General features: G+C 50.2%; 1 protein-coding gene across 2 annotated transcripts; it reads left to right on the top strand.

Annotated features, from left to right (window-relative positions):
- Positions 1-7,044: 7,044 nt before the first annotated feature.
- On the top strand, positions 7,045-27,299 carry ODAD4 (outer dynein arm docking complex subunit 4). 2 transcript variants are annotated; one of them, XM_070227269.1, is made up of 13 exons: positions 7,158-7,414; positions 7,903-8,034; positions 9,092-9,223; positions 9,476-9,626; positions 10,312-10,373; positions 10,677-10,842; positions 12,169-12,393; positions 12,561-12,768; positions 17,108-17,194; positions 18,843-19,039; positions 22,190-22,290; positions 24,135-24,219; positions 26,556-27,299. In XM_070227269.1, exons 3-13 carry the CDS (start codon positions 9,155-9,157, stop codon positions 27,110-27,112), a joined length of 1,908 nt encoding a protein of 635 aa, XP_070083370.1. In that variant the 5' UTR covers positions 7,158-7,414; positions 7,903-8,034; positions 9,092-9,154; the 3' UTR covers positions 27,113-27,299. The 2 variants fall into 2 exon arrangements, with proteins under 2 accessions (XP_001496747.2, XP_070083370.1); XM_001496697.6 differs by lacking the exon at positions 7,903-8,034 and having other exon boundaries at positions 7,045-7,414.
- The last annotated feature ends 121 nt before the right edge of the window (positions 27,300-27,420 follow it).

The raw sequence follows: 27,420 nt of genomic DNA, 5'->3' as shown, positions 1-27,420 counted from the left end.
CCGACCACTGAGATGTTTCAGTTTTCTCAGTGGTCCCATTCCAGGCCTCTACCTTTAACCCTCAACCGCCCCAGGAAAGACTCTCTCATTCCCCCACTGTGCCTCTACAAAGACTCCTCTGCTGTGAATTAACCGATCTGGGCCCCATCTTCTCATCTTTCCATTTTCTGACTTTAAAGTTCTAAACTCTTCTGTTTTCCCCCATTTGAACCACCTCCCCCCACCTCTAGACTGGGCCCATGTCACTGGACACAGAAGGATATAGGCACCATCTCTGTGCCCAGGCTTTGGGCATGCTACCTCAGTTTCAGAAGGCTTAGACTGCCTAATGAGTCCCTCCTGGATTATAATCCCTTTTAGCTAATATTCATTCAGCACCTACTATGTCAAAGGCCTGGATGTTAAATGCCTCACAGCAGTTTTTAAGAGAGTGAGGGTAGAGTTGGGAGTGACTTTGGGAAGAGGCCAACCCCTTGAACTTAGTGTCATTTTGCAGATGAGAAACTGACCCTCTGCCACCAGGTCCCTTGTCCTGTTCCCTAACACCTGCTGCAGGAGAGGAAGAGGGGAAGAAAATCACATCCAGGGGGTCTCCCACATTTGACTCTGAGCTCCTCAAGATCCAGGAGTATGCCTTGTTCATTTTGGCATTCCCAGTGTCTAGCACGAGGCCAGGTATATATTAGGCACTCACCGCATGCACGACTGAATAAACACTGAAATGAACGTGTGAATGAAAAAGAAATTGTAAGGGAGGGAAAGGGGAGGAGGGTGGAGATTCAGGCAGGAGGAGGGTCTATCTGAGGGCACTGTTCTAAATCCCCCCTCTCCTTGTGAGATCCAGAGGTAGGGGCTTATGGCAGAGACCCATCATGATCCACCCTATGAAGAACCAGGAGGGTTCTCACTTCTGCAACACTCACTGTTTGCCCAACACTGACCAGCCTCCAACTGGGGCCAAAGGGCCCGTGTGTCCTGGGGAAGCTCCCCAGGGAGGTGGGGTCACAGCCAGCATCTGTGCTCGGGGAAATATTCTCCAGCCAGACCAACTGGCTCCTGGCTGGCCTCTTCCCAAAGTCACCCAACTCTGTTAAAAACTGCTGCTGCCTCCTTCTGAAGAGGTATGTTCCTGTGAAATTCCTTGCTCTTTCATGAAGCCTTCCTTCCCCTAGGAAGGCAGTTGACCACTTCCTGTCCTAAGACAGAAGCTGCACAGCTCCTCCCCCACACACATCTCCTACCCTTGACTCTTACTTGACATGTAGAACCTTATCTCTGAATGAGGTTGGTTTTTCTGCTTCTTGTCTCTGTTCACCATGTTCTGTGTTTGAGAATTCTCTCAAGGGCAGGCAGAAGCAGAGGTCATGGTGTACAAATAAGCGTTGCTAGACTCCATCAGGGCCAAAGTCTCTCCCTCGACACCAATCTTAAGAGTTTAGGACAGTGCCCCTCCTAGGACATTTGGAGGCCTCATCCCAAGCATGGGTTGTGTTCACCTCTCTCCCTCATAACGTAGGTACTACTTATTCAGGGCTCCTTGATCACAGAGTCATACAACATTAGAGCCCAAACGGCCTCAGAAATCCCCTGGTCCGATTCTCTTATTTCACAAAGGAAATACAGGAGAAACCGAAAGAGGAGACCTTACTGCAGATGGGAGGGCCGACTGATGCAACCACTCGGGAAACAGTTTGGCATTGTCTCATAAAATGGAGAGACCCTGCGGCTCTACTCCTGGGTGTGTACCCCGGAGAACCTCACACACATGTGCCAGGAGACACATTCGAGATTCGAGATTGTCCAAAAACCAGACAGGACAGGGCCCAGACTTCAACAGTTGAATGGATGGATGGGTTGTGGTACATTCATACAATGAAAAACTTGACAGCAGGGAAAAATGAATGAATGACAGTTACGTAAAACAACATGAATGAATCTCAAAAACATAATGTTGAGCAAAAGAAAGTGGAACATAAAAAAACAAATAGAGCATGATTCAATTTACATAGAGTTAAAAAAAGCAAAACTAAATTGCATTATTTGGAATGGGTACAGAGGTGGAAAAACTACAAAGAACAGCAAGGAAACAATTATCACCAAAAAAATAGAGAGTGGTTCTTCCATTCACCACCTATTTACTGAATACCTGCAACGTGCCCTGTGCTATTCTGGGCACTGGAGCAATGACAGTGAATGAAACAAGCAAAGATGCTCACCCTTGTTAGCCCACATCTTATCAGGGGAAACAGCAACACGCAATCTATAAAATAAAGACAGAAGTTATATAGTATATCAGAAAGTGGTGCTGTGGAAAAAAGAAAACAGAGTAGGGGGTCGGGATTCCCGAATGGGATTGGGAGGGCAAATAGGTTGCAGTACTAAATAGGGTGGTCAGTGTAAGCCTCAACGCAAAGGACAGATTTGAGCAAATACCTGAAGGAGGGGAGAGAGTCAGTTAAGTGGCTGGGAGGGAGCATTCCAGGCCAATTCAGGCCATCTGGGGCTGAGAGAACAGCCAGAGCAAAGGCCCTAAGCAAGGGGCATGTCCGGCATTTTCCTGTTCAAAGTCAGTAAGGAGGCCAGGTGGCTGGAGCACAGGGAGTGATGAGGAGGGTAGCTTTCATTCTGAGTGAAATGGGGGACTATTGCAGGGTCTTGAACAGAGTGACATGATCTGACTTGCTGTGTTGGGATGTTCTGACTGCTGTGTTGAGAAGGAAGGGGCAGGAGGTGAGGGTAGATTACAGAGACCTAGTTAGAAGGATACTGCAATAATCCAAGAGAGATGATAGGGGCTTACACCAGGGTGGCAATCAGAAAGATGGTGGTTACCTGGGGAGGGGTGGCGGTGCAGGGATGGGGTCGTGGAGGGGAGGGGACGTAGAGAGAGCCGCCTGTTGGCAATATGTTTCTTGACTTACCTGTGTCGTGATTACATGGGTGTTCATCTTATAATTATTTATTAAACTGTACATGTATGTTTTATGTATGTTTCTGTACCTATGTTCTATTTCACAATAAAAGAAGATACAAAGAGGTAACATGAGGAGCCCAGCTAGTAAATGGCTGGGACAGGTTGGGATAAATTCCCGTGCTTTTTACCCTACCAATCTAATCCAAGGCATGGATCCCAGCCCAACTCACCTACATCCTGGTGCTGTGGCTCGGGGTAAATCCTGTTACCTCTCTCAGCCTAAGTGTTTCATCTGTGAAACCAGGAAAATACTGCCTGGCTCCCTCCCTTACTTGGGTGCTGTGAAGATCACAAGGTGCTTTGCAAACTTTGTAAACCAAAGCACACAATATTATTGCTATTTTATTGTTTCTTTTAACAGCTTTATTGATATATAATTGACATACAATAAACTATATATATCAAAAGCGTACCATTTGATGAGTTTCAATATGTTTTCACACTGTGAAAACATTACCACAATCGAGATAAGGAACATATCCTTCACCCTAGCGGCCCATCCTACCTCCATGTTCCCAAGAGGCATTGTTTTGCTTTGGGGGCTATACAGATTAAGTTTGCATTTTCTAGAATTTTATATAAATGGAAGCATATAGTCTTTTTCGTCTGACTTCTTTCACTCAGTGTAATTATTCTGAGATTTATCCATATTATGTGTACATCACTAGTTCTTTCCTTTTTGTTGCTGAGTAGTTATTATATGGATAAACTACAATTTATTTATCCAGTTACCAGTCAACGGATATGTTTCCAGTTTGGGGCTATTAGAAATAAAGCTGCTATGAATGTTCGTGTACAGCTTTGGTTTCTCTTGAGTAAATTCCTAGGAGTGGAAGGGCAGGGTCATAAGGTAAGCATATGTTTAACTTGTTAAGAAGCTGCCAAACTGTTTTCCGACCATTTCACCATTTCACATTCCTACCAGCAGCACAGTTGCTCACGTCCAGTTGCTCAACATCCTTGCCAACACCTGGTAAGGTCAGTCTTTTTTCTTTTAACCATTCTAAGTGGGTGAGTAGTGGTGTCTCACCGTGCTTTTTAATTTGTGTTTTCCTACTGACTAATGATGTTGAGCATCTTTTCATGTGCTAATTAGCCATCTGTATATCTTCTTTGATGAAGTAACTGTTCAAATCGATTGGTCAGTTTTTATTTATTTGTCTTATAGAGTTGTAAGAGTTCTTTATGTATTGTAAATACAAGTTCTTTGTCAGATATATGTTTAAATATTTTATCCCAGTCTGTGGCTTGCCTTTTAAATTTCTTAACAGTGTCTTTTGAAGAACAAAGGATTTTAATTTTTTTTTTTAGGCAGATTAGCCCTGAGCTAACATCTGCTGCCAATCCTCCTCTTTTTGCTGAGGAAGACTGGCCCTGAGCTAACATCCGTGCCCATCTTCCTCTACTTTATATGTGGGATGCCTACCACAGCATGGCTTGACAAGTGGTGCCATGTCCTCAACCCAGGATCTGAACCAGTGAACCCTGGGCCACCAAAGCAGAACATGTGAACTTAACCACTGCACCACCCGGCCGGCCCTAGGATTTTAATTTTGATGATGTCAAATTTGTTTTTTCTTTTTCATGCTTTTTGTGCCCTATTATTTTCACTATTTTTTATAATTTTCCTCTTACATTTGTCTTTTGAATTAATTTTTGAATATGGTGTGAGCTAAGGGTCAAGTTTTGTTCTGTTTTGTTTTGGCATATGGCCATCCAGTTGTTCCAGCACTATGTGCTGAAAAGATTATCCTTTCCCCATTGAATTTCCTTGGCAACTTTGTTCAACATTAATTGATCATATTTGTGTGGATCTATTTACGGACTCTATTCTGTTCCATTGATCTATGTATCAATCTTTATGCTAATACCAGTACTGTAGCTTTAAAATAAGTCTTGAGGGGCCAACCTCGCGGTGCAGTGGTTAAGTTCATATGCTCTGCTTTGGTAGCCTAGGGTTTGAGGGTTTGGATTCCGGGCACGGACCTACACACTGCTCATCAAGCCATGCTGTGGTGGCATCACATATACAAAATAGAGGAAGACTGGTGCAGATGTTAACCTAGGGACAATTTTCCTTAGGCAAAAAGAGGAAGATTGGCAACAGATGTTAGCTCAGGGCCAGTCTTCCTCACCAAAAAAAAAAAAAAAAAGTCATGAAAGCAGAACAGAAGTTTCTTTTGTTCTTTTTCAAAATTGTTTTGGCTATTCTAGGTCCTTTGCATTTCCACAAAAATTTTAGAATCAGCTTGTCAATTACTAAAAAAAGTCTGCTGGGATTTTGATTGGGAATGCATTGAATCTATCAATTTCCTCTTTGCAGGAGGTGGTTATGGGTTTTTTTTGTGCTTTCTTTGTGGGAGGTTTTTTTCCCCATTAACTGCTGGTGATTTCAGCAGCATTGTTCAACTCACCTATGTGCCTGTCTTAACAATCCAGAAGAGGATGAGTTTCCTTCCAGTGCATGGAGCTGCTGCTCCTTACACACCTTGTGAACTTACACACCTCTGGCCTTTGCTCACCTCCTTCCCCACTTAGGTCTCCCGGGCACCATCCCACTCCCCCTCAGCTCAAATGTTACCCCTTCTGTGAAGCTGTCTCTAATTCACCCCAGACCCTGACTGAATCCTCCATTTTTCTGGGCCTCACCCCACTCTGGCCTCATCTCCCTCATAGGCACACGAGACTTGGAATAACTTAATATCACTTTGAGTAGCCATTATTGCTTATATGTCTGTCTCCCTGATTACATGGAACTCTTCCACGGAAGGGACTAGGTTCTTTTTCATCTTGGTATTCTTTTTTTAATCAAGCTTTTTATTTCGAGATAGTTATAGATTCACATGCAGTTGTAAGAAATAATACAAAAAGTTCCCATGTACCCTTTACCCAGTTCCCTCCAACAGTAACATCTTGAAAAACTTTAGTACAATAACATAACCAGAAAACAGACACTGACACAAGCCACTGCTCTCATTCAGATCTCTGGTTTTACATATACTCATTTGTGTGTATGCGTGTGTAGTTAAGGATGTCTTTTTACTATTTAAACGTTAACAATGATTTACTTGGCTCCTACTGTGTGCTAGATAGTTGAATTCTGGAAATACAAGGTTAAGACAAGGTCCCTGCCTTAGTGGAGGTCACAGTCTTGTTGGTGTTGGGAGTTGAAGTTCTAAAAGTAATGTATTAAGGGCGGGGTATTTGTTGGGACCTAGAACCTAGCTCACCTTTTTGGTGAGGAGAGTGAGGGAACGTGGAAGGATGTCAGGGAAAACCTTGGTCAAGGCCCGCCACTACTAAGTGCTGAATAAATGTGTTAAATTGAAGGTTGAACCCAACACTATTTTCCAAGTAGTCTCATGCAAATCCCCACACCTTGAAGGTTTTATTATCTTCACGTTCACTTCTCAGGCAGGAAATTTAAGGCTCAGAGCCTTTATGTGAGCGGTGCAGGGGTCACGCAGTCAGGAAGTGAAGACAGCCCAAGTACTCTGACTCCAAGCCTAGTGCTCTCTCCCCCTGATGGCGATATTCGGTACACAGCTCCTTGCACTATGCCTGTGAAGTGTGAAACAAAATGGAGTCATTCATGTCAATGGGTTTTAAAACGGAGCTGGGAGGCCATTAAGGAAATGAGCCTTATGCATATCCTCACAGAATGAACCATGAACCTCTGAACTAGGCCAAACGCAAATAGTCCAAGTATGCTGCAAGAAAGTCTGCAGCTTGTTACAGTGATACCTTTTTGCTTAGCCATAGTCTTAGCAATCAATCATAATTAGCCACGATTAGCTTTCTGCCTCCAGGCCCAATTAAAATTCTTTGTAAGGACTTAAGCAAGCCTCCCCTCTTTTAAAAAAGGCTGATTTTCACTCCTTAGCGGGACACTGTTCAGGTTGCTACCTGAAGGATCTGTGGGCCCTGAATTGCAATTCTTTGATCCCAAACAAACACTTCTGGTTCTATTATTGCCTCCTAGATTTCTTTAGGTAGACATGCCTTATCGCTATTTGGAATTCTGCCCTTAATCCTCTTCCTGTTTTCCTGGCTGTAAATTCTGGACACGAGGCAGTCCCAGAGAGAACCGAGGGGGCGTGCAACAGCCAACACTACAGCGCCCCGCGCCCGCCACGCACTCGTCACGCCCCGGTCTAGGGCGCGGCTGCTCCGGCGCATGCGCAGGCTGGCGACTCGCAGGCGCGAGGGGCGGGGCCGGAAGTAACGCTCCGTCTCCCGGTTGCTAAGAGACGGGGCTTCCACAAGCCTGACGGTGGTTCTTCGGCTTCTTTTCCTCCTTTTTTCCACTTCAGCATCTCCGAATCCATGTCGGACCAAGAAACTGACGGCTTGCGAAGCACCTTTCCTTCTTACATGGCGGAGGGCGAGCGGCTCTATCTCTGCGGGGAGTTCTCTAAAGCCGCCCATAGCTTCAGCAACGTGAGTCGCTCTCTGAACCTCTCACTCACCCATCTCCGCTTTCGATTCCTGATAACACTGAGGTCCTGATGATGCCCGGAGGACCTCTTGTTTTTCTTATTCACTTGTTCCTGATTGACGCTCTGTGAATTCCCCGCTTCATCACCAATTCCCGCTTGCGGCCTGATTGTTAATAACCATTCTCTGCATTAACAGTGACCTCTTCTGCTTTTTTACTTAAAAGTTTTGTGATTGACTGGCCACCTTCCACAGAGCAGCCTCAATTTCCCATCATTGGCCAAGAGATTGGCTAGGAGGCTGCGCGTAAAAGTGGTGAAATCTCTGGCACGTGATTGCTCACAGAAGATCAGTAAATAACATTATAATACAACCTTTAGTATAAATTGCTCCACCCCACCCTAAGGGGATTGAGTGCTTTTTTACGATATCACACTGCTAAGCTCAGTACAAGCCTATGAGAGAGGTACTGTTATTACTCCATTTTATAGATGAGAAAACACATAGGAGTTGAGTAACATGCCTGAGATCACTGGACTAGCAAGTGGCAGAGGAAGGATTCAAACCCAGGCTCTCAGACTCCAGTGCTGAGGTGCTCACCACCATGCCATCCTCCCTCACAAGTAAGCTATTAGATGTTCTTATGACAATTTCTTTTACAAGAAATAGCCCACTTCTTATTTCAGATGGAGTGGTAGGCTAGCCCTCTAGCCAGTGCCAAGGCTCCCCCTAAAGTCAAACTTCTCAACTGCTGCCTAGAGTCTTTCGTCCCTTTTGATCACCAACCGCACCCTAAAACCAAAATGATCAACCAGATGGGCCAACAGTTGGGTTCAGGAGCCCTGTCCCCACCCATTCTCCTCTTTCTGGATCATATTCCATCCTACAGAAGCTCAGGCAGAGAGAAAAGAACACCCCGACGGAAGATAGCTTTGGGTGAGAAATGGCCTTTTTTCACAAAAGACAGTACCGACTTCCTCTTCCGGGAAGGGTAGAAAGGTCTTAGAAAGGGGCTGCAGTCTGATGCCTCAGGCAGGCAGTACCCCACAGGCTACAGTCATGATCTCAAACACAAGAAGACAGGATGGGAGTAGCAGAAGCTTTCTGCTCCCACTTTAGGGCCAAAATCACAGTTTCTGTTCTCCTGGCATTTTCATCTGAATGCCCTGAAATAGTGATGCATGCTTAGTAAGCTCTGTGAAAAGAGAAGGCTAGTGGAATGGGTAACTCACGTTGTAGGTTTTCCTAAAATCCGTTTTGTCAGCCTTCCGAATGCTTAGCCTTTGAACTGTATTTTGAGCGTGTTGTGCAGCCCTTTCAGGTTTGTGGCTGAATTTGGTGTGTACCAAACATCCTAAGATTCCATTGCCTGAGTGGACTGGAGGAACCCCAGACATGGGGGGAAATTCAGTCTAGCCCCAGTGATATTCTTACATTTCAGCCAGTGGCTTCCACAGTAGCTTGTGATTTGACTTTGTTCAAGAAGAGCTGCATATGGATAATCAAGTTGACTGAGCAGAGATCAGTGTTGTGCTGCTTTTGGTCTGATAAGATCTGAAGACCTGTTTGCTGGCTTGAGGCCCCTTGAAATTCTGGCAGGAGAGTTTGGGCTGCTGTTTCCAGTCCAGCTTCTACCCTGCCCTGCTTGGGGCCTGTCAACCTGACTGCTTCCTCTCTCAGGCTCTTCACCTTCAGAATGGAGATAAGAATTGCCTGGTGGCCCGTTCAAAGTGCTTCCTGAAGATGGGAGAGTTGGAGAAGTCCCTGAAGGATGCTGAGGCTTCACTCCAGGGTGACCCGACTTTCTGCAAGGTGACTATGGGTGGGAGGGCTCAATCTTGCTTTCATCACTGCCATTGCCTGTAGCAGCCTCAGGTAGAAAGTGGTTGGAGAACCAGCCAGACTAGGTAGAGTTTGGTGTCATTTGTTTTTATAGATCAGTTGCCTAGCACCCTGCCCCCGTATCCCAACCTTGACCCTCAACCGAGGACGCTTCTGTTCCACGACACCTAAGTCCTGTAAGGCCTCATCTGTCCACTTCGATTTGACTCTCTCTCATTCCAGGGGATTTTACAAAAGGCCGAGACCCTGTACACTATGGGAGACTTTGAGTTTGCCTTGGTCTTCTTTCATCGAGGTTATAAGCTGCGGCCTGATCGGGAATTCAAAGTTGGAATTCAGAAAGCCCAGGAAGCCATCAACAACTCAGTGGGAAGTGAGTGACTATGGAGCCTATGCCCTTATCCAGGAAGGCTCTTGGAATCCTTAGATTTGAAGGAAGGCCTGAGGTGCATTGGGTGGGCAACCCTCACCAGGCCTAAAGGGGGTCCCATGCTTGCATTTGGCTGCTCTTGATTTTCTTGAGGGTTAGGAGCTGTCTACTGGGAGGACCAGTACCTCAAGCACTGTACTGAGCACCACAGCATGTGCTTCTCCTCAAAGCTGCCTGAGAATGGCTGTTTCGCAGGCCCGTCTCTGGCCTGGTGTCATAGGGTAGAATGGGGTCCTGAGCCCAGCCTTCCCCAGTCCCTGGTTTCCTCCGTTACCATGTATGCACCATGGGCTCGCCCTTCCCATCAGCTTAGTGGCAGGAGGCGGAGGGAAGAAAGCAAGGCTTGCCACTGGGCAGCAGAGTGTGGAAATAGCATGGAATGGAGAGCTCACCTGGTGCCCAGGGCCTTCGTTTGTTTGGAAATCTGGCTGCCATGGCCTTGGGCTAGTGGGGGCTGCCTAGCTCCTAGAAGAGTGTTCTGTGAAATACCCTGTACCATTTGCCCGCTTGGCTGACTCAGAGCCAGTTCTGACACAACCTCCACATGCAGCCATTTCCACATAAAAATATGTGATAGGTTGTGCCCAGAGGCCCCTGCCGACCTGAGCCCCAGCTTCTGTCCTTACAGGTCCTTCTTCAATTAAGCTAGAGAACACAGGGGACCTTTGCTTCCTAACCAAGCAAGCTGAGGTAAGGGCCCTGGTTCTGACGCCACATCCCCCTGAGGGAAGAGGCCACATGTGGCTGCAGGGCACAGGTCAGAGCGGCCTCTTGCCTGGGAGCCATTAGCTCCTGCCCATCACGGACAGCCATGGGATTCTTCCCCAGCTCAAGAGGGGTCTTGGGAGTCCAGCTGTTCCTGCACCAGACACCATGGTCCTCGGCCGCAGAGAGGTCCTGGAGGAGGAGCCTGGGATTGTAGACCCTGGGGCTGTGACTGGGTAATCCGTGCCTCTTGTTGAGGCTCTGTTGGTTCTTGCTCTGTCTGCCTAGAGTATGAAAGCCGAGCAGAAGCCTCATCCCTCGAGACACCTCCTACATCACCCCAAGAGAGAGTCCAAGCGGAAGGGCTCACTCAAGAGTGAGAAGATTGTCCGCCAGCTCCTGGGCGAGCTCTATGTGGACAAGGAGTACCTGGAGAAGCTCCTACTGGACGAAGGTTTTGGACACTTTCTTTGAAACAGGGAACCTGTGGCAAAGGAAATCTGGGGTGAATGCTTAACGCATGAGCCAGGGGCAGAGCCTATCATATGATACTTGCCAACGTGTTCCCATGGCCAGATTTCACTAGCATTCTCATTTTACAGAGGAGGGAACTGAGGCACAGAATGGTTAAGTAACTCACCTAAGGTCACATGTAGGCAAGCAGTGACATGGCTCTCAGACTGGAATCCAGGACGTCCAATTTCAGAACCAGTGCTCTTGAGCACTGTGGTGCCCTGCAAGGGAACGCTGGAGGTCTGGGCTCCTCTACCACCCCATGCGGTCCCTGAGGGGTGTCCCCTGGGCCTTCAGTCTGTACAGAGGGCAAAGGAGTCCTGCTGGGAGGAGCTAGAAGGGGACTCTTAGGATACGAGTACTAGAGTGTCCCGGAACCTCGTCTGGTCCAGTCCTTTGTTTATAGAAAAGGAAAGAGAGACCCTGAATGGGGAGTAACTTGTCCAAGGTGACAGCAATTTAGTGGTGGAGTTGACACCAGAGCCCAGGCCTCCTAACCTCCAGTCCAATGCTCTTTCTACCCCACTGTGCCAGCAGCGACAGGGAATAGGACAAAACCTTGAAACGAATGTCTCCCATAAACATCGGGGGTGGGAGGATTCCCCTTAGCTGATAAGCCTGAGCAGGGATCACCCTTGAATCCAATGCCTTTTCTCCAGGACTGACTTCCCAAGGGCGTCTGCAGGATCCCCTGCAGGTCGGGGTCACAGGTAGCTTTACTGCTGGCACATCTCCTCTGTAACAGGCCTGAATAAACACTGAAAAACTGTGGAGGGGAGGGGTGGCCTTGCAGCTTTGCTACCAGCTCTAACCTCTGGTCAGGGCGATGGGCAGGACTTGGTCATGCCACTCCACCTCCCAGCGTGCACTAGCCCACTTGGCACCTGGGGAATCACTTGGCGGTGGCAACCTGGGCCAGGTTGGGCATCTAGACTCAGTCTTCTCTGAGGACAGAACTTGAAATGGGGGAGCCCCGAGGCCTGGGGGCTCTCCTCCAGCCGCCCCTTTTGCCAGCTCCTCATATCTTGCCATAAGGGGCCTGTGCACTAAGCTCTTGCACCGTGGGAGTGCCTGAAAGGGGATCTGGCCTCATTTAGTCCCAGAGAGACCCACCCTGCCACCCACATGCTCTCACTTTCCTCACTGTTTCTGCAACTCCAGGCAGAGATCCCCATAGGGGCCCCCGCAGCAGGGACCCCAAGCCAAGAGGAGGTGACTCCCTTAGACGTGTGTTCTAGTTGGTTCCTCCTCACCCCCCTCCCTACAGACCTGATCAAAGGCACCATCAAGCATGGCCTGACCGTGGAGGACCTCGTCATGACGGGCATTAACTACCTGGATACCCGCAGTGACTTCTGGAGACAGCAGAAGCCCATCTATGCCAGGGAGCGGGACCGGAAGCTGATGCAGGAGAAATGGCTGCGGGACCGCAAACGCCGTCCATCTCAGACAGCCCGTTACATCCTCAAGAGCCTCGAGGACATCGACATGTGTAGGTGTTGTTCTCAGAAGGGTGGGACCTTTGCCAGGTGGAGAGGGAGCAGCCCAGTAGCTGAGCCCCTGGTTTCACTGGCCTGTGGATGGTGTCTGGGGGGTGGCTTCTCCCGTCAGCCATGAGGACGCTGCTCCTACCGCCACAGCCCCTCTTTCCCTTCCCAGTGCTGACCAGTGGCAGTGCTGAAGGGAGCCTTCAGAAGGCTGAGAAAGTGCTGAAGAAGGTGCTGGAATGGAACAAAGAGGAGGTGCCCAACAAGGATGAACTGGTTGGAAACCTGTACAGCTGCATCGGGAATGCCCAGATTGAGCTTGGGCAGATGGTAGCAGCCCTGCAGAGCCACAGAAAGGACCTGGAGATCGCCAAGGAATAGTGAGTGCCTGTGGAAGGCCAAGAGGCTGAGGCCGTGGGCCTGTAGGGGGGCTGGGGCTCTGTCTCGGCCGTTTGCCAGGGCTGCTGGTGGCTGAGCTCCCATTTTCTGCCCTGCATGCCTGAGGTGGATTCCCCCAGACAGAGGAGCCACCTGCCCAGGACCGAGGGTAAGGGGAAGACCCAGACAGTCAGCGTTTTTTGCCACAAAGAGGAAGGCAGTGGCCTCAAACTCCCAAAAGCTGCCAATGGTTGGGCTCTTAGGGATATTTTTATTCTTACATCATCTCAACAAGCAGTCATCAACCCCAGACATGCCAGATGCGGCTAGCATTGGGAACACAATAGTGACCAGACGCCAGGGTCATTTTCCTGCAGATGTCAAATAAAAAGTGACATAGCTAATAAACCGCAATTGTGGTAAGTGTCAAGAAGAAAAAGTACAGAGCCCAGTGCTATGAGAAGTATATTCCAGGCAGACTTGACTGGGTGTTGGGGAACACACTTGGCCTGTGGGAAGGCCCTGAGGCAGGCAGGAGGGAGCTTAAGGCTGGAGAGCACAGAGTATTGCCAGAGGAAGAGTGGCCAAGAGGAGGCTGGACCACGTGGGTAGGGGTCGGGTCATGCAGGGCCTTGGAAACCACGGTGCTGACCAAGAGCATGGGCTCTGGAGTCGGGCCTCCCTGGGCTTCGGAATTGTTCCTCCTAGCTGTGGGACCTCAGGCAAGGCCCTTAGCCTCTCAGCCTCAGTGTGTCCTCTGTCAAATGGGCATAACAATAGCCCTGAGCTGATAGGGCAAAGGGAGCATGGCATGTGCAGGTACCTGGAAAGACCTCAGGAAAGTGTCAGGTATCCACAGTAACAGTCATTTCAACTCTCGCAGGAACCAGCTCTTCCCGAGACTTGAGGGCCCCCTCTCAGAGGTACCATCGCTTTCTGGGAACCCTGGTTCTAACCTTGGGAGTCATTTGTGACTTTCTTCTGCCCAGTTTCCATTCACCCCACAGTTCTGAGCCTCTCGTCTCCTATCATCCCGTTTCCACTCACAGGTTGGCCCCCAGCTCTCCCTGCCTCCACCTGCTCCCTCCTCACCTCCAGAGACACGCTGCTTTTCATCCACCCCCTCTCCTTCCCATACTGACAAACAGGGCTTGGCCCCTCATTGCCTGCATGTTAAAACCAAATGCCTTTGCTTGGCACTCAAGGTCCTCACAACCCCCTTCTGCGTGCGTCTCCTGAAGGCTGTCAGTCCTTCATTTGGGTCAAACTGTATTTCGCGAACACTCTTGCCTCCTGCCCTCTTCTCCTCACTCATCCGAGCCCACATGCCATCCATTCCCGGTTCATTTCTCACCCGCCTGCCCCGTGCTGAGCAGGAATGTCACATGCTGGCCACACAGCAGGAGAAACAAATAAGCCACCGCCAGCTGTGGAGACAGAGCTGTCTTGGGTTCCTGGCTCTGTCCTCGGAAGCTGTGTGGATTTGATTGAGTTGCTCACCTTCTCAGTGTCCTTACCTCTGACGAAGGCACACTGATACTGACTCACAGGGATTAAGAGGATTAAATAAAATATGTGTCTCCAGTACTTTGAATCCAGCCATGGCCCAGGCCTTAAAAATGTGAAAATCCTTACTTCGTACCACTCCTGCGTATCCACCTGATTCCAAGGCATTTCTACTTGGATGTCCCACAGGAACCCCAAATTTAACATGTCCAGAGTGGAATCCCTTATCTTCCTCCCAAGCCGCTTGCTCCAGCGTTCCCTCTCCATGAGGATGGCATTGTTGGCCACCCATCCCCAAGAAGAAGCCTGGGCAGCTTCCCAGACACCTGCCACCCCTCAGTGCGCAGGCCGGCGCACCCGTGTCCTGTCTATGCCTCCTCCTTCCTGTCTCCTGAGTGACTTCCCTTCTCTGTTTCCCTCCCACAGCTCAGGCCGGGCCTTCCTCACTTCTTGCCTATTTCCTCTGACCTGGGTTTCCCATAGCCCAGCTGGCCCTTCTGTGCAAAACAAATCCGGTGGTTGGGATAAAGTTCCAGCACCCTTCCTGACCTGACTTCTCCAGGCCCCTGTTGACCTGGCTCTCCCCGGGCCCCTAAGCATCCTGTGCCCCGGCCAGCACCCTGTGGCTCCTGTTAGTCCCTAAAGGGACTGCTTTCTCTTTCACTAGCACTTTTTTCATGAACCCCCCTCCTACCCATCATTCAAAATTGAAGTACTAAGTGTCTCCCTGCCGCCTCTGCTCCCTCGCGCGCCACCCCTGCCCTGTCTGCCTTCAGACTTCACACTTGGGAAGGAACTATTTTCTATTCCCTTTTTCTTCCCAGCACCTGCCACATAATGGGCGTGTGATCAATGTGTGCGAAGTGGCTGCATAAGGAAGCAGAGGTGTGCCCTCAGTTAGTTCCTTGTGAGTTGGGTGTGCTCCCTGGTGCTGTGCTTCCTCCTTCTAACCAGCCCCACCCCTCCCTGGCTGCCCCGCCAGCCTGCCATCTTCAAGGAGCAGCTCAAATCCCAACTGGTTTAAGCAGCTTCTTCCGTGACCCCAGCCTTCATTTCTTGGAATTCTCTGTGGATAATCTGACTATGTGCTTTCTCATTACTATTATGGTTGTTCCTTCTTATTGTTGTTACCTATTTTGTTATGAATGAATTAACTTATTACAACTTACTCCTTCATTCATCACACCACAGCAGAGCAGCCGCTCTAGAAGGGGAGGCCAACCCCAGAGGGGCTGGGAGCAGGAGCAAGGGATGGCCGACGGTCCAAGGAGAGAGGCAGGGCGAGCATTGCCGGGGGCTGAGGCGGCCTCGGAGAGGATGGGCGGGTGCGGGGTGGGGGAAGGGCACCCTAGGCAGAGGGACGGGACAGGGACGGAGGATTTGGGGAACTGCAGGTAGCGCGGCAGGGCCGGGGCCAGGATCTGTGGGAGTGGGAGGACCGGGTGCCATGGGGAGGAGGAAGGAGCTCCGCCTGAAGGTCCTGGGGGCCGACGAGGTTTGCTTCCACACGAGTACTGCAGTGTCCTGCTCGATTCAGAACTGTGTGGTGCTGAGAGCAGAACTTACAGGATTTCTAAAACAAAAGTAACTTGTTTCTGTGTTTTTTTAAAGAATGTGTCTCGGAAAGGGTCCCATTCTTTAAGTGGCTTCATGGGAAGGTCTTCAGCAGCATAGGGGGTTATGTCACTCCACCCCTGTGGGCGTGGCCGCGGCGGGGGCGGGGGGGACAGGAATGAGAGGAGGAGAGCTTCGCGGAAGAAGTGGAGCCCTGCTGGGCTGCCGGGGCTGGGGGGCCAGGAGGCGGGAGACGCTTGCCTGGGAGGAGGGAGTGAGAGGAGATGCTGGTGGCGGAGGTCTGGGATGGGGGGGAGGGTTTTCTTGATTTATTTGCTGGGAAGGAGGTATTTTTTACCAGAGAGATCAGAATGTTCATATGGTAATGGTAAAGAACCGACATAGGAGGAGCAATTATCTTTTTCTTTATGGAAATATCTTAATCTTTTTTCTGATGACACGTGAATACTGCAAACAATTTAAATAATATGGATAAAATACAAGTTTCCCTCATACTGTCATTTCCCCTGGGTAATTATCGATAATAGTTAATTCTCTCTACTTCTTTTAAAAATGCCCACTTTTAGTTTATTTACTGAGTTTTTGGTGGCCTAAAACAACATACCTTTATTCTCTCACGGTCTGGAGGAGGGAAGTCCGCAGCGTCTCCCTGGGGCCACAGTCAAGGTGTTGGGGGCCTGCGCCCCCTCCCGAGGCTCGAGGGGAGCTCTCTTCCTGCCCTTTTCAGCTTCTAAGGGCTGCATTTGTCATGCTCCTTAGCTCGTGGCCCCTTCCTCCATTGTCAAAGCCAGGAGCACAGCATCGTGCATATTTATTTTAACACAAATAGGACAATACACATAGTATATGCACCTGTAATCTGACTTTTAAACTTAGCGTATCAGACTTTTTCTCATACACAAAAATTGCCATGCCAGGGCACTGATGAGGTGTAGATTGTTTCCAGTGTTTATTGTTACAAACCATGCTTTAATGAGTGTTCTTGTCACATTATCTTCTTGAGTAAGTTCCTAGAAGAGGAATTGCTGGATCAAGGGGACATCTTTGTGAGCTGGTGACTGATTGCCCTCCAGAAAGGTCCCGATAAAAACACAGGGCACGAGACAGCCTGAGTGCCACAGCCTTGCCGGCCTGGGCACTGTCCCTCCACTGGACCCTGAGTCCCTGAGGCCAGGCCCTTTGCTCTGGCTTCTTTTCCTTCTGCACAGTGCCTACAAAAGCCGGTGTCTAGTGAACACTCTTCTTGCTTCTTCCCCACAGTGACCTTCCTGATGCCAAGTCGAGAGCCCTCGACAACATTGGCAGGGTTTTTGCCAGAGTTGGGAAATTCCAGCAAGCCATTGACACGTGAGTGACCAAGGACTGCCCCTCTCCCACACTGGGGCCAGCATGTCCCACCCTCACATTGGACTCCCTGCCTGGGGCCAGGATGCCAGGCAAAGAGGCACCAGAAGACCTGAGTTTGGCTCCTGGCTCTGCTAGGCGACCATGAGCAAGCCAGTTTGTAAACTCTGGGGCTCATTAGTTAAATTAGTTAACAGAATAGTATCAGCATTTTCTCAAAATTTCCCATTGATAAGAATCACCCAGAAGGGCTGTGAATTACTCTCCCCTGGGAATTCTGATTCTACAGCTTTGCGTTGGAGCTCAGGAATCTGTTTTTAACAAGCGCCCCAGGTAATCCTTACCTTTGGGCAAGTTCAGGAACTAGTAGACCGATTGACCCTGGGACCTCTCCTGAGGCTGTTCTGTGACTCTGTAAGGTCACGCAGGGTCACTGGGAACAGAGTCTGAGCTCGCCAGATGGCTCAGCTACTGGGCTCTTGGTGTCTAGCTCTGGGGCTGGTGATTGCTCCAGTGGAGTGACTCAGCCCCAGGGAGACTGGGGCGAGGGCCTGACCTCAAGACCGGCCTGCACTGGGAGAGCCGGCTCCTTGGGCCACTCGCTTAGCGCGGAGGGGACTCATCCTTCAGGCCCCCATCGCTCGATTGAAATAGACTTGCTCACCAGTGGCCTTCTGCTACGGGCAGTTTGGTTTCCAGAATGGCCCCTGGTGTCTAAAAGACAGAGGAGTATGAGAGTTCACCCACCCTTAGTATCTTTTTATAGTAAAACATTTTATAGTAAGTGTGTGCTTATTGTTAAAATATTAATTTGGAAAATACAGAAAAGTAGAAGAAAAATTATTCAGTTGCATCACCCATCCTACTCTTTCTTATATTGATATTTTGTTCTTTTGTTCCAGTCTTTTTTGTTGATTTTCTCTTATATGTACTTAATAGTGTTTTTAAGCATTGTTTTTATGTTATTTCAAATGCTATTTTGTCAACAGTATTTTCAACTGTTGTATCAAATTTGATCCAACAGATGTACCAAAATAGCTTTGGTAGTTCTTTTTTTTAAAGATTTTATTTTTCCTTTTTCTCCCCAAAGCCCCCTGGTACATAGTTGTGTATTTTTTAGTTGTGGGTCCTTCTAGTTGTGGCATGTGGGATGCCACCTCAGCATGGCTTGATGAGTGGTACCATGTCTGCGCCCAGGATTCGAATTGACAAAACCCCGGGCCACTGAAGCAGAGTGTGCGAACTCAACCACTCGGCCACGGGGCTGGCCCCCCAGCTTTGGTAATTTTAAAATATATTAATGCTTATTAGCTCCACCCCTGTATCTAAAAGAACTGGTAGTTGAAGAACCTTTTTTTTTGATGAGGAAGATTGGCCCTGAGCTAACATCTGTGCCAACCTTCCTCTGTTTTTGTATGTGGGATGCTGCCACAGCATGGCTTGATGAGTGTAGGTGTGTAGGTCTGCACCTGGGATGCGAACTGTGAACCCTGGGCCACTGAAGTGGAGTGCGCAAACTTAACCTCTATGCCACTGAGCTGGCCCTTAGAAAACAATTTGTGTTCAACCACCCAGTAGGAAGCCTTGGTCTCCTGTGGCCAAGTGCAGGGTTTGAGGTGATGAAGCTGACCCTGGTTCATCGTGTCCCCAGGTGGGAGGAGAAGATCCCTCTGGCAAAAACCACCCTCGAGAAGACCTGGCTCTTCCACGAGATTGGCCGCTGCTACTTGGAGCTGGACCAGCCCTGGCAGGCCCAGAATTACGGCGAGAAGTCCCAGCAGTGTGCCGAGGAAGAAGGGGACATCGAGTGGCAGCTGAATGCCAGTGTTCTGGTGGCGCAGGCACAAGGTATGAGCTCAGAGAGGATCACCTTGCCTTCCCCAACCCTCGGGCCCAGCTGCCACACTGGGGCTGGCCCTCCTGTGGGCCGGACTTACCATCCCAGTGTGTCCCTGCTCAGATTAGCTCTGAGTCTGAGAGTGGGGATAAACCCCTCCATTTTGAGCCACACGAGGCAAGTTCCTACTTTAAGCTGAGCCAGTTAGGGCTTGGGCACCCCTGCCCTGAGGAGCTCAGCTGCAGACAGACTGGCATTGTGTGATCATCAAGCGGCCCCACTTCCTCTTGCCATGGTACTCTTTACACATGTGCCCTTGCATTTCATCACTGCACAAGCCAGTGAGGGAGGCACTGTTGTCCTCTTGTGTCGATGGGGAAACTGAGGCACCAAGTGCTTCAGCAGATTGCCCCAGGGCATATGAGAGGACTTTTTAGAGTGATGGAAATGTTCTAAAGTGTTCTAAAACTGGGTTGTGGTGATCACAACTCTATAAATTTACTAAAAATCGCTGAGCTGTATACTTACAAATGGGTGCATTTTATAATATGTAAATTGCATCTTAATAAAGTTGTAAAAAACAGCAGGGGGCCGGGGAAAAGGAGGAAGAGATGAAGCAAGGTTGGTGATATTTTGATAATTATTGAAACTGGGTGATGAGAGTTCATTATGTTATTCCTTCTTCTTTTGTGTATATTTTAAATATTTCATAATACAAAGTTAAATAATACAAAGTTGAAAAAGAAGGCTGGTAAATGATGGAGCTGGGACTAGAACCCACTTTGCCTGACTCCTGCACTCCGGCTCTTAAACCCCGCACTGAGCTGCCCCCACCCCGGGTGCACAGCGGACCCCAGAGAGGAGGAAGTGTGACAGGCGCTATAATCGGGCATAATCCTTCATTCATTCATTTGCACTACAAATACTTACTTGGGACCTTCTAGGCACCAAGTTGGTTGTAATTAGAGAGCAAAACTGATAAATATTTCCTGCCCTCACGTCTGAGGAAGTAACTTTTAAGCAGAAACTTTAGGGATGAGAAGGGGCCAGCTGTTCCAAGCTCTGAGGACGGAGCCTTGCAGCCAAAGGAACAGCGTTTAGGAGGCCGGGCAGGAGTTCGGCTTATTTAAGAAGCTGAAGGAGACCAGGGTCGGCTGGGCTCCTGGGGCCAGGGAGGTCTGGAGGGCGGAGGTTGAAGAGGGGCCGGATCTGCAGGGCCTCGGCCTCGTGGGCCCCATTACAAATCATAGCTTCTTTCCTAAGAGCGTGGAGAAAACCACTGAAAACTAAGCTGGGGGGAGCCCTGATCCCTGAGGCCTTCCTTGGACCGCTTTCCTGTTCTAGGGAGGGCACCGGATAAGCTGGAGGTGAGACAGGCTGCACCCTCAGGGTTGGTGTTGTCCTAGGCCTCTCTTGAGGACTTTTTAGGCCCTGAGGGCCCCTAGAGAACCAGGCCATTCCCTGTCAGTCTTAGTTTCCCTACTCTGGGGTTGAAAAGATCAAATGTGGTAGCCTGGGAGCCACTGGGCTGGCGAGGCCAAACAGCCTAGCTGGCAGAGCTTGTGCTCTGCGCCATCCTGGCTTAGGGACCCTGGGCAGGTGCCAATCTGTGCCTGTCTCATCCTCTATAAGCAGAGATAATTATAGTACTTAGCTAGAGGGTTGGTGTGAAGAACTAAGGTAATACTTGAGTGCTTAAGCACTTAGAACAGGAACTGGCATATAGTGAGCGCTCGATATGTATTAATTTCTCCGCTCCTGCGCTCTCATCAACTTCCCATCAGTGTCTCTAACAGCGATGAGAAACAAGTACAGTCCTTGCAAAAGCCTATTTGTGGCTCAACAAAAATGTAGGTATAAATGTGTAGATTTGGGGATGCACAAAGGAGGGAAAAGTAGAGGAAAACAGCTCCTAGACTCAAGATAACTTTGGGTTATGTACTCAGTTAAAAACGAGAGGAACAGTCTTTAATGTTTTACTCCCTTGAGTAAGTGTTATGACTCCTGCATAGACCTGCGTGTCAGAATGACACTGATGTTCGTTCACCGTGGTCTCTGCGTAAATACCGCGACTCCCCTTTTCAAATGTGTATTTGAAGAAAAGGTATATTTGACCTCATTTACTGTGATTCCACGTACTTTCAGAATTATTTGAATTGGTTTTCCAATAATAGCCTTTTGCAGTTTGGCTTACAGATACAAGGCCCTCCTTTCTCCACGGATCCCAAAGCTTGGTGGGGAGTGGATCTTGTACTTAGTTATAGGACAAAGTAGTGATGTGTGAAGTTTAGCCCTGAGCTAATATCTGTTGCCAATCTGCTTCTTTTCTTTCCTTTTGGTGAGGAAGATTGGGCCTGAGCTAACATCTGTTGCCAGTCTTCCTCTTTTCACTTGAGGAAGATCTGTGCCAATCTTCCTCTATTTTGTATGTGTGATGCCACCACAGCATGGCTTGATGAACAATGTGTAGGTCCATGCCCAGGCTCTGAACCTGTGAACCCTGGGCCACTGAAGTGGAGCATATGAACTTAACCATTATACCACTGGGCTGGCCCCAATCAGTCTCTTTTTTTGCTGAGGAAGATTAGCTCTGAGCTAAGATCTATGCCAGTCTTCCTCTATTTTGTATGTGGGTTGCTGCCACAGCATGGCTGACGAGTGATGTAGATCTGTGACTGGGATCTGAAACCACAAACCTGGGCTGCCAAAGCTTTTTTCCTCAAGCAAAAAAAAAAAAGGAAAAAAATTTGAACATTTTAAAAATATGAATTTTCTCTTTTGGAACAATCTAAAGATGGGGCAAGATGGAGTTGTCCCCCTGCCCTGGAGACACATGATGTGTGCACAAGTCCCTGCCCCAGACCCTTTTCCCTTGCTGACCCGGTTGAATGGCCTGAGATCCAAGGCTCAGGTTGCCAGGTTCTGGTCCTTTGTGGCGAGATGGCCCAGGAATGTGCTGGAAAGGGTGGCGCTGGGCAGCTCAGGGATGCTGCCTGAGGCCTGGGCTTACTCCAGCTTGCACAGGCTTGTGACTGACCCTGGGAGTGGCTGAGCAGGCCAGGGGTTCCCAAGGGCCCCCAGCACCTTGAAGCCCCCTGCATTGTACTGTACAGCATCTAATGTCACAATCTGCCTGTGCCGTGCCTCCCCCTGCTCTCCAGTGAAGCTGAGAGACTTCGAGTCGGCCGTGAACAACTTTGAGAAGGCCCTGGAGAGAGCGAAGCTCGTCCATAACAACGAGGCACAGCAGGCCATCATCAGCGTGAGCCTCCCCACCCCGCTGGGCCCCGGCTGTGGGGAGCAGGGCGGCTGGGCCCTCAGCCCCTCAGCCTTCTCAGTTGGCCATTCCACACATCTTTATTACCCACCTGCCCTGTGGACGGCGGTGGCTTTCAAATGCTTGCTACTGCGGTCAGTTTATAGAGCAACCCCATACACATGTTTTTATTTCAAACGCAAAATAGAAACAAAAGTTTTACAAACATGCTTACCTTTACTAAGTAAGCTGATATTTCCTATTGTATCCTGTTTTATTTTTCATCTTCCTTTCTTTTACTCAATGCGAGTTGAGACCTTCTCAACTGATTTTAGGATTTGTCATTTGAAAAATGCTGCCTCCTTCAGGAGACAATGTGAAATACAGTGTGCCTGCGCTCCCTCGCACTTCTCAGTGAGGCGGCTGCCAGCCACAGGCAGCTATGTAGATTAAAATGAATTAAAAGTAAACAAAATTTAAAATTCAGCTTCTCAGTCACACTAGTCACATTTCAAGTGTCGATAGCCGCACGTGGCTTATGAGTGCCACCCAGTGCAGATCTGGAGGACTCCTATCACCGCAGAAACTTCTGTTGACCGGTGCTGGCCTCGACCGTAAGCTTCAGGAGGCAGAGAGCATGTCATGATGCACACATCGCTCCCAAGAGACCCCACCATGTGGCGGGTTCTGCCCTGCCTTCCCCCATCCCCCACTGAGGATCTTCCTCTGTCGAGGGGGTCAGCCTCCCGAGTGTGAACCCTGCCCCTAAGTCTGACGTCCAGGGGAAGCTCACGGTGTCTGCCTCGTGGAAGCCCTGCCTGCGCTCCTCGGTCCTCATGCCTGTCTCTCCCATTGAATCCTCTTCCACATGGTCGCCCTGCAAATATGTGGAGAGGATGGCATGGCAATTCAGTTCAGTAAATATTTGCTGACCACCGCTTGGCCTGGGCTGCCCAGCCCAAAGGTGACGACGTGGTCCTGGCCCTCAGGAAGCTTAGAGTCAGCAGGAAGGTTAAAACAAAAACCCCATGTTCACGACCAGTGCCATAGGGACCAGGGGATTCAGAGGGAGAGAGCCCCAGCGGGGAGGCGCGGCTGGGTGCTTCCCATCAAGGAAGGTTGGAGGTCACCTTGAAGGCTGGGCAGGGTTTGGGAAGGTTGAGAGGTGGAGAGAAGTGCCTGTTGGGCAAGTAGCCCAGGGCCCTAAGCAACTCCTCCTGGGACCAGGTCCCTGACACTTAACCCCCTAGATTGGTGTCTCGAGGCAGGAAGTGTACCAGGGGGCAGACCAGCACTGCTCCAGGCCCTGTGGTCGTTTGGCAGGCGTCTCTCGAGTGCCTACCGGTGCTCTGCCCTGGGCAAGCTTCGGGACAGCAAGGAAGAAGGCAGAACCTGCCCCCAGGGGTCCCCCAGAGCCCCGGAAGCCCCTCCGAAGGCGGCCGGCCCCCGCAGCCTCACCCTGCAGTGTGTTTCTGAGCCCCGTCCATGACTTGCTGCCTTGCTGCTGCTTAGGGCCTTGAACTATCTCTTTACATTGGCTGAAGCAAAAGAAGCTTTAGGTAAAAATGTCGAAATTAGCACGCAGACACAACTCCCATTACACACCTGAGCCCAAGGGAAGTGAAGTCTGCGTTACCGCAGTCCTGTTTCTATATCTCTTACTGTGGGTAATTCCAGGTCCATAAGTATCAGTTAACCTCAGGACAGGAGCCTCCAGAGGAGCTGGGAGAAAACAGGGTGGCGGGGTTAGTACAGAGTCTGCCTTCTGGGGCTGGGGTTTGCATGGGGAAGGGAGAAGTGTAGGTGCTACATAGGGTTAAGAGAGGTCACCACTCCTCTTCTACCTGCAGGCCTTGGATGATGCCAACAAGGGCATCATTGAAGAGCTGAAGAAAACCAACTATAAAGAGATGCTCAAAGATAAGAAAGAGAAAGGTGAGTTCCTGGAGCCCCAAAGACGGCAGCTTCAGCATTCTCCCTCTGCTTTCTCTCCTGTTACTTCCAGCCACGCTTTCCTGCAGCTGCTCCAGTCGCGGGCTTGGCACTGCCCACCGAGCTTTCTGATTTCAGAGCCCCCAGCAGCCCCAGCCCATCCCTGGGGCAGGAGAGGGAGACTTCTAGCCTGCTCTGGCTGGGGTCGGAACCCATGCGGCCTGCCTGGGAGCCCCCTCCTGTACTTCTGTTAATTCATCAAATATTTGTTGAGCATTTGTCACATGCCAGGAAGGTATGCGATGTAGGGGAGACAGAGGCCCGGCCCCTGCCCTGGAGGAGCCCCAGGCCCAGTGGCAAAGCCAGACAATTTGAGTTGTCAGCAGCTGGGTACCCTGCTCAGCGGGGGAGCCGAACGAGGGGGCTCTGATTGCCCGGGGGGAAACGGGGAAGGCTCAAAGAGGAAGAATCATCTGCTCCAGGCTCCAAAAGATGGTTCTCCAGGTGCGACGGGGAGGGGGCAGCATTTCCTGCATGAAGAGCAGGAGCCGACAGAGGCAGAGTGACAGTAACTTACCCTCTGGGGGCTCGGACTGCGTGCCAGACACAGGGTAAGCATGACAGAAGGATATCCCTCGGTCCTCACGCCCTAGGATGTGGGGACTGGTTTTGGGGCAGTGGAGGCTGAGTGGGGTTGAGTGATCTGCGCAGGTCACAGAGCAGTGTGACTTAGGGCCATGCTCGCCCGCACTGCATGGAATGGCCCTTGGTCCAGCAGTGGGTAGGGCAGGGGCCGGGCCTGGGGACACGAGGATGAGCTAAGGGGAAGGCGGCTCTGTGTCACAGCTGTGCTCCTGCTGGCCTTATCACAGTCTCTTCCAAGGCCTCCCGGAACTAAGGAGGCCTTTGACGCCCCAGCCCCGGCTCTTTGACTGGCTCCGCTGTGGAGGGAGTGAGGGAAGAGGAAGGGGCCAGGGCCATGTGAGAAGCTGCTCTCCACGCAGTGCTTCCTGTGCACCAGGCGCTCTTCCAAGGGCCTTGTATGGACTGATCCTCTGAACCCTCCAAGAACTCTATGAAGTCAGTATTATTGGCTTGATTTTACGGATGAGGACACAGAGGCAGCATGGTTTTAGTCTCGGGCAGCCGGCTCTAGAACCCGGGCTTTTACCGTGGTTCTACACCGTTTCTGTCCAGCCCACTGTGCTGCCCTCACTCCAGCCAAGTCACAGCGAAGAGGCGCCAGGGCCAGGGCTCCATGCACCTGGGAGGACAGAGTCCCCTCCAGCCATCAAGGCTGAAGCCCTCCCTGACCCAAGCATGGCAGCGGGAATCTGGACGTGGGGTTTCTGGGCACCTGAGCAGCCACATGACATCTCTTTATTATCCACCGCCTGCCATGTGGTGGCTGGGTCCCCTCAGAGAGGGATCTGCCTCTGCCCCCACGTGGCCTTGGAGCTGCTCTCAGCAGCCAGGGAGCAATAGACATGAAGAGAGCCAGGAGGGAAGCAGCGGGTGCTCCCAGCAGCCTCCCCTCCCCTCGGCAGGCGCTGTGCTGAGGAAGGTGAAAGTCCTAAAGACTCATCAAGCAGGCCCGGTGGCCGGTGGCAGGCACTTCCCCCCTGGAACGGCAGGCGGCAGCATTGTATGTGTCTTCACCGCCAAATAGCAGCCTTTTCCCTGCTGTGAACCGAGAGCCCCTGTGGGCATCTTAGAGACCGGGGGCCTCCAGGAAGAGAATGTGGGGGAGAGTGAGGCGAGGACTGGTGCCTTTTCTCTGTAGCTGGTTAAAGCAAGGAGCAAGGATCCCTTTGGCTGTAGAATAGCTCTCCAGCTGAACTTCCTGCTAGCAGTCTGCTCATATTTTTACAGGGAGCGTCCCAACAAATGATGAATCTGCTTCGCAGGGACAAAGAGAAATGCAGAACGAGGATGCTGGAGAAATGAACTCTTCTGTCCTCTCCCAGCACCTCTGCTGTTTCTTATAGGGAAAGAGAATGTGCTCTGGGGCAGACTGTCCAGGGTTCACATTTGGCTCTGCTGTTTGTTTATTTGCAGTGTGACCATTGTGTATGATTTTTCTTTTATCAATCTCAGGTCCCTTGCCTGCAAACTCGAATCAGTGACACTGTGCAATCTCATGATGGCCGAGTAGTGTGATCTGTGCAGCTCAGACGATGGCTGGAACAGGGCTGCTGCTCAGTAAATGATGATTTCCTTCCTTTCTTTCTGAAAAGCTGTGCTGTCTCTCAGAAGCACAGGCCCCCAGGCTGGGCTTCACCCCGGCCCAGAGGTGAACAGACTTTTACCTTTCTTCTCTCCTTTCTCTTGTTTTTCAGAAGAGGCTGCTGAGCTGGATGACACACCAGTGATGGCAAGGGAGAAGGAAACGACGAGAAGAGGGAGAGACGAACCTGAGAAGGTGATGAAGCAGTGGGAAAGAGAGCCAGTTGAGAATGACAGAGAAACAGAATACGAGTCGTCTAAGGAAGCCCTGAGGATCACAGTGAATGGACAAGAAGAAAACAGGTGGAGAGAAGTAGAAAAAGGCAGCTCCTTTAGGCAAATGGAACTGGGAGCGATGGGGAGAGATTCAGCAGACATTGCCAAGAGGCTGTCCGGAGAACTAGGCCTAAGGTCAGGAGAAGCAGGCAGGAAACTACCAGAACTGAGCAGAAGGGAATCAAGAGAAATTTACAGGAGGCCTTTAGAGCTGGATGAGAAACCCTCAGAAGAATTAAGCAGAAGGGAATGGGAGGGACCGGAGAGGAGACTTTCAGAAGCCGGCAGGAGAGAGTTAGAAGAATTGGGGAAAACAGCATTGGGAGAAACTGGAGAAATGAAAAAAACAGAAAATGGTGAAACAACGGAAAAAGACGAAAAGGAAGACGAATGAAGCCATCGCTAGCAGGCGCTAGCCTCACCAGGCTGGCGTTTGCAGGCACCGTGGGGATGGCAGGAGACCGGACTCTCAAGCTGAGATTTGTCTTTCATAGGAGAAAATGTGGCCCAGGCCCCACATGTCACCTCTGCCCCTTTCTGTCACTGTTCTCCCTCTAAATAGATCCATTTCACTCTCACAACCCCTGGGTCTGTCATTCTGCCTGCTCACCCCACCCATCTCCAGAAGAGCCTTAGAGGACGAAGGACCTGGCACCGCGCACCCCTTCCAGGCAGAACTCTGACCTCACCCTGGCTAGGGAG

This window comes from Equus caballus, chromosome 11 (assembly GCF_041296265.1).
Source record: "Equus caballus isolate H_3958 breed thoroughbred chromosome 11, TB-T2T, whole genome shotgun sequence".
Taxonomy (NCBI): Eukaryota; Metazoa; Chordata; class Mammalia; order Perissodactyla; family Equidae; genus Equus; species Equus caballus.
The sequence above is the reverse complement of the archived record's forward strand: the minus strand, read 5'-3'. Positions and strand labels throughout refer to the sequence as shown.